The sequence below is a fragment of the Cystoisospora suis genome, assembly GCF_002600585.1.
Source record: "Cystoisospora suis strain Wien I chromosome Unknown contig_8198, whole genome shotgun sequence".
NCBI lineage: Eukaryota > Apicomplexa > Conoidasida > Eucoccidiorida > Sarcocystidae > Cystoisospora > Cystoisospora suis.
This window is the reverse complement of record NW_027160981.1, coordinates 4,733-5,811: the sequence shown is the minus strand read 5'-3', so window position 1 is coordinate 5,811 and position 1,079 is coordinate 4,733. Positions and strand designations below refer to the sequence as shown.

The 1,079-nt window shown below is 37.8% G+C and overlaps 1 protein-coding gene across 1 annotated transcript in view; it reads right to left on the bottom strand.

The window, feature by feature from the left end:
* Positions 1 to 883: 883 nt before the first annotated feature.
* The window catches only part of CSUI_010750 (uncharacterized protein), a gene marked incomplete at its 3' end in the record, with an annotated part of 4,597 nt that continues 4,401 nt past the window's right edge, over positions 884 to 1,079 (bottom strand). Inside the window, exon 4 of the mRNA XM_068070851.1 lies at positions 884 to 977. Coding sequence (XP_067917173.1) covers positions 886 to 977 — 92 coding nt within the window. The remainder of the gene's footprint in view (positions 978 to 1,079) is intronic.

Genomic DNA, 1,079 nt, shown 5'->3' with positions numbered 1-1,079 from the left:
TATCTTTAATCTATCTATCTTTTATCTATCTTTAATCTATCTATCTATCTATCTTTAATCTATCTATCTATCTATCTTTAATCTATCTATCTATCTATCTTTAATCTATCTATCTATCTATATGAAGAGAACATAAGGAAGAATAAGTGGGAGGGTATACGTTTAATTGTGAGGGAATCGTTAAGAAGTGCATGTGTGTATATACGGATATAGGTATACAAGGGGATATATAGATATCTAGACCTACAAATGTCTTCCTGGGCTATACATGCCACAACATGCTGCAGCTCAGGTGTATTCTCCTTCATAAAGACACACAAGGAAAGACTTCTCTCTGAATAGATAAAAAGAGATCTTTGAACTAGGACAAGTTCTGCAGCCGTTCTCTTATGTTGATATGGAACTCTCGAGAGAAAGATAGAGATCCCCCTCCTTTCGCCACTGTAACTACACCCGAAGTAGACGCAATTCTAATAAGGAGTGAAGATACAGATACATGAACGAACCAACTAAGCTAAGGAGAAGAGATGGAGACATAGGGAGATAGGTACTATACATCATTGATATCCCGACATATTCATACAGTTCACATATATATGCATATCTACACATATACATAAACGTATCTTCTTATATGTACGCAGTAGATACAAAGTACAGTTATCTTTGACAGAGAAAGATCTGCAGAGAATAGAATGAAGGGATATAGACAGATTGATCTATAGACAGAGAGATCTCTAGGTATGACGCCATAGAGACTGATTGATCTATAGATGAAGGGATCTCTATGTATGAAGCCCTAGAGCATTCTTAGCAATAGAACTCCAGCTGATCAGCGAGAGGCATGTGAACGACATGTAAGTGAAGAGAAAAGAAACAAACGAACCTGAGAGGTAAAAACCCCTGGAAAGAAGCTTCAGATAATCCGACGATTCTCGCCAAGGTGCAGTTGCAGTCAAGAAGTTCTTCATGTCCCTCTACCCCCACGCCATGCGATACACACACACAGACAGACATATACACAAAAGTAAAGGATGAACAAAACGAAACTGTGAAGAGGTCTATCTATCTATCTATCT